Below are 4383 nucleotides of genomic sequence, written 5' to 3' on the forward strand. Positions count from 1 at the left end.
TCCTGCCCCCTTCCTCCCCCTCCCCCACTCGTCAAAGTAATCTCGTTGTACTTGTGACAATGACAATAAAGCTATTCATTCATTCATTCATTTTTGTCTTTGGCTGTGTTTGGCAATGTTAATTTCTGTCCCGTGCTCCTACTCCTAATTAATGAGACACTATTGTACCTTTACTGTTTTTTCTCAATTTAGTGTAACAAATGTAGTCATAGTTGAACATTTAAAATATGTTTTAAGTAAGAGATGTGGTGGTTGCCATTACCCACAGCACAGCCTATGAAGCCGTGATCCCTTTGTGTCGGTGTCCAGACTCACCTGACAGTCAGCTGTCTTTTGTGTTAGTCACTGGCCTCTCTGTCCTCTACTAACTTTGATTTCTCTTTTCTGGTGCTTTGAAAACCATGTCTGTGTTCACAGCGTCAGGTGACGGCAGTCATATGTTGTGTATTTGTGTATTTTTCTGTATTCAAGATGGAGATGTCAGCGACTGCAGGTAGTGTGGAGATGTCTGGCCGCCGTCAGCGCACTGGCACAGTGAAGAGGAGGAGGTGGGGAGGTCTGAGGCAGCAGTGGAAGCTTTTGGGCTTGTTTGAGATTGATCAGCAGCATGAGTTCTACAGCCTGACCTGCATGATGAAGGAGGGATTGGCAGCAGCCACCCAAAGCACCGTTGACAAAACACCCACAGTGAGTACGGGTCAGCAGAGGCAACATTTTAATCATCTATACATACACATACATGATATTTAAACTCTAACCACTTCAAATTGAACTATTTAGGTTCATAACATTACAGGGCTTCAGTTTTACTTGAGGAATCTATTTATCTGTGCATTTTAAAACCCAGTGGCGCATCTAGAGTGGTGGCAACTGCCACCCCTAAAAAATGCTTGTCAGCATATATTTCTGCCACCCCTTAAAGTCTCCATGCCAGGACACCTCATGAACATTTCTCTATATCCGCCGCTGAAAACACCATGCAAGATTCAAGGTAATATATAACCAGCTTGAATACATGAATTAATAGGCTTTAATAGCTTGCAGCATACCATTTAATAAATTTTCATTGACAGAAGCTTTCTAAAGCTGTTGTTACGACACTTTACTTTTGTGTACACAAGAAATATTGCCAAAATGAATAAAACTATCAGTCATTGCTTTTAGTCACTGATTTCCAAATATGTGTACACCAAGAATAACTTTATTTGGATACCACTTTTCAAACAAAGTTACAAAGTGCTGTACAACTTTAAAATTAGACACTCAGAGACCAGCCTGTGAGAGTGAGTCATTTAAATGTGAACGTGATGAAACTGGTGCAACTAGTGTGTGGGCTGAAATAGAAAACAATAGATGCTGGTGTTTTGACTGGGGCCCCTGGGGGTCTGGGGCCCCAGAGCAGTTGCCTGGTTTACCAGGCTTATAACACAGACAGTCTATAGCAGAGGTTTTTCAAACTGTGAGGCGTGCCTTTGCAGCAGTGCACAGAGGGAGAGAGATGTGGGAAAGATAGCGTGTGAGGTGAAAGGTGCATGCTAGTCTCCTAAAAACGACAGGAAGTTAGTTTTTGTAGTTTGGCTGCTGATTTCGCTACTCAGTCAGCAATTGGTTGTGACGCGCAGCTTATGGAGGATATTTTAAAACCCTTGTGTCACAATTAGCCCTCAAATCTGAGTACACATAAATGATACACATATTCTTAGATTCAGTGTGACTTACTCTTCCCAAAGATATCTTTATTCCCAGTATCCATTGCAAACAGTCTTCATTAAACTGCTTATTAATAATAGAAAAAGACGTCACTACAGACTTTGCCTTAGAATTATGAGATTTTTAAAGCTGCAGTAAGGAACTTCTCTAAAAATAACTTTTTGTCACATTTTCTGAACCTTTCACTATATCCTGACAGTAGAACATGAGACAGATAATCTGTGAAAAAATCATGCTCCTAATTGTATTTACAAGTTTAATTTAGACCTTGATCAACTTTCTCCTTTCCTGTACTTAGATATGCTATGTGCTAGGCTTGTCTACTTTTAAAAGAGAACCACATTTTTGGTTAAAAGATAAAAGTGACATATTAGTCACGTCTTAAGTTAGCAAATGTTTCTCTATCTAACTAGCTAGCTAATCAACATTAATCATCAACTAGGTAGTTAGTTGGCCAGTTAACTAACATTTTGCTACAAAGCAAAACACTAATGGCTAGCTAATTGACATTAATCATTAGGTAGCTGGTTACCTCTTATGGCTAATGTAAGCAAAATGCTAATTCTTTTCTTAAGGTGATTCAACAAGATGTAAACTAAGGCATGACATAAATCATGATTATTACCCTAATAACTGTAAGACAAAGAATCAGATTGGGGGTGACAAAAGCCATTAATATGAAATTTTTTTCATGCTGTGGTATCAATATGTTTTGGACATTGCTAAGGCCCCGGTCTATACAAATGCGATTTTCTACCTCTTACTGTCTGTCCCTGTGTCTGGACATGTCATTCATTTCTAAATCAATTTCACCAAACTGGGACGAGCTGTGTTGCTGCCATCATGGGAAAAGAGCAGCATTATCACTAAAATCAATATATATAAAATATAAAAAAATACAATGCACATCTTTATCTCTTCTCTGTGTTGCATTCCACTGCTCACCTATACACATTATTACCATTTGCATGTTGTTTCTACAGAAAATAAGTGTCCTCTAGTATCAGGCAATTCTGAAATGGAGCCAATGGTGAATGGTAACTGTTTACTCCTCATATATCCACAGAACCTGTTTTTTGTTTGCGCTCCCAAACAAGCTGCACCTGCCTGACAAACCACTCTGCTATCCAGCCATTGCTTTTATTGGAATATAGCAGTGGCTGTGGGCTCTCTATAGCTATAAAACTTCTTGTTCACTCCAGACATCTCAATTGCCATGCAGAGGCAGGGGTGTCTCTGACTTTGACTGGGGACACAAGTGGGGCACTGACTTATGCAGGGGTGGTATGAAGTGTGTGTCTCAGCTTTCCAGTCACTCCAAATTTATGCAATTCCAATACTGTTTGTGGATCCCAGTATGCAGAAATATTCAAATAGACACAGCAAAAAAAAAAAAAAAACACATTCACATGCAAAAAACTGTATGGGATTAGCATAAAGTGGGCGTGTCTGCAAAGGGGAGACTTAGAACCCATTTTCATTCAGATATCTTGAGGTCAGATGTCAAGTGACCCCTTTCAAAATGACCTTGGCAGTTTTTCTGTCATCAAAATTTTGCCTAACTATTTAACTCCCTTCCGAGCATGCTAACACAGCAGGGTTTGTAACAATGGATGTGTTAGGTCATCCAATTTGATATGATAACAGTGTCTTCACTCAAGCTTTAAAATAGAGCCCGCTACAGCTTCTTAAAGACAGTGCAGAGTGGAAGACGTACGCATAATGGTGTGGCACTTGGGTCAGTGTAATTCTTTCATTTTGAAATAAGAAAATCAAAAACGGGAAACGAGCAGTTTTCCATATTTTGTTTTAAAAATAAAAAGCTGACAATGAAAAAGCTACCCATTTTCCATTTGTTGTTTTGAAAATAGAAAACATGTTGTTTTTCATTATCTGTTTTTATTTTATCTAATTTTCAAAACGGAAAATGGTGGTCGGGAAACAACTTTTTTTCCCGATTTTGGTTTTCTCATTTTAAAACAAAATCTGTTGGCCAACCCAGGTCCCCCCTCTGGAAGAACTTCTGTGCAGAGGCTGTGACCTTTGTGTAATATTGTGTTGAATTAAGCCTTTAAATCACAGAAGACTCTTGTAAACATCTTCACTCGACAAATCAACTGATATCCATTTAAAAAAAAAATCTGTGTTGTAACTAGAAGTACACTTGACAATACAAGAGCAGGCTGTGTTGCTGAGTTTGCTTTTGTGGAAAGAACACTGCTGCAATAAATGTCGGCACTGTTTGGCTCAGCTGTGATAGATATTTGCAGAGTGGCTGAACTCTCACTGCAGCCCACAGTGTTGACAGGGTTGAGAAGCAGCAGTTTAAACAGCCCAAGCTTTTATCTTTGCCTGAAAACAGGGGAAATAATGTGCCTTCTTCCCAAATGTGGATCAATACTGACATAAAAAGATTGTAACGGATGAATATTTAATTCATTTATCTCAAAATACTGCAAGGCAAAAATGATAGATGGATTATATATGTAGTTGAGGTATTTACACAGTGATGCTATTACATGGTTTGTCCACTAGACTTTAGTTTAGATTATTTTTTAAGATCTAAACTAGACCTGAACATTACCTTGTCCTGCGTTAAAAAAGTTAAAGCAACCAAAGGGAGAACTGTATAAAAAATACTAAAAATATCAGGAAAATTCAATTCAATTCAAT

At 38.5% G+C, this 4383-nt stretch overlaps 1 protein-coding gene across 1 annotated transcript in view; it reads left to right on the plus strand.

Annotated features, from left to right (window-relative positions):
• The first annotated feature begins 250 nt into the window (after positions 1-250).
• pip5kl1 (phosphatidylinositol-4-phosphate 5-kinase-like 1) overlaps positions 251-4383 on the plus strand; it is a 14968-nt gene continuing 10835 nt past the window's right edge. Inside the window, 1 exon segment of the mRNA XM_035668216.1 lies at positions 251-687. Within this exon segment, the coding sequence (XP_035524109.1) occupies positions 472-687 (216 nt within the window). The 5' untranslated portion in view covers positions 251-471.

This window comes from Morone saxatilis, unplaced genomic scaffold (genome assembly GCF_004916995.1).
Source record: "Morone saxatilis isolate NCDOM2014 unplaced genomic scaffold, NCSU_SB_2.0 Contig21, whole genome shotgun sequence".
Taxonomy (NCBI): domain Eukaryota; kingdom Metazoa; phylum Chordata; class Actinopteri; family Moronidae; genus Morone; species Morone saxatilis.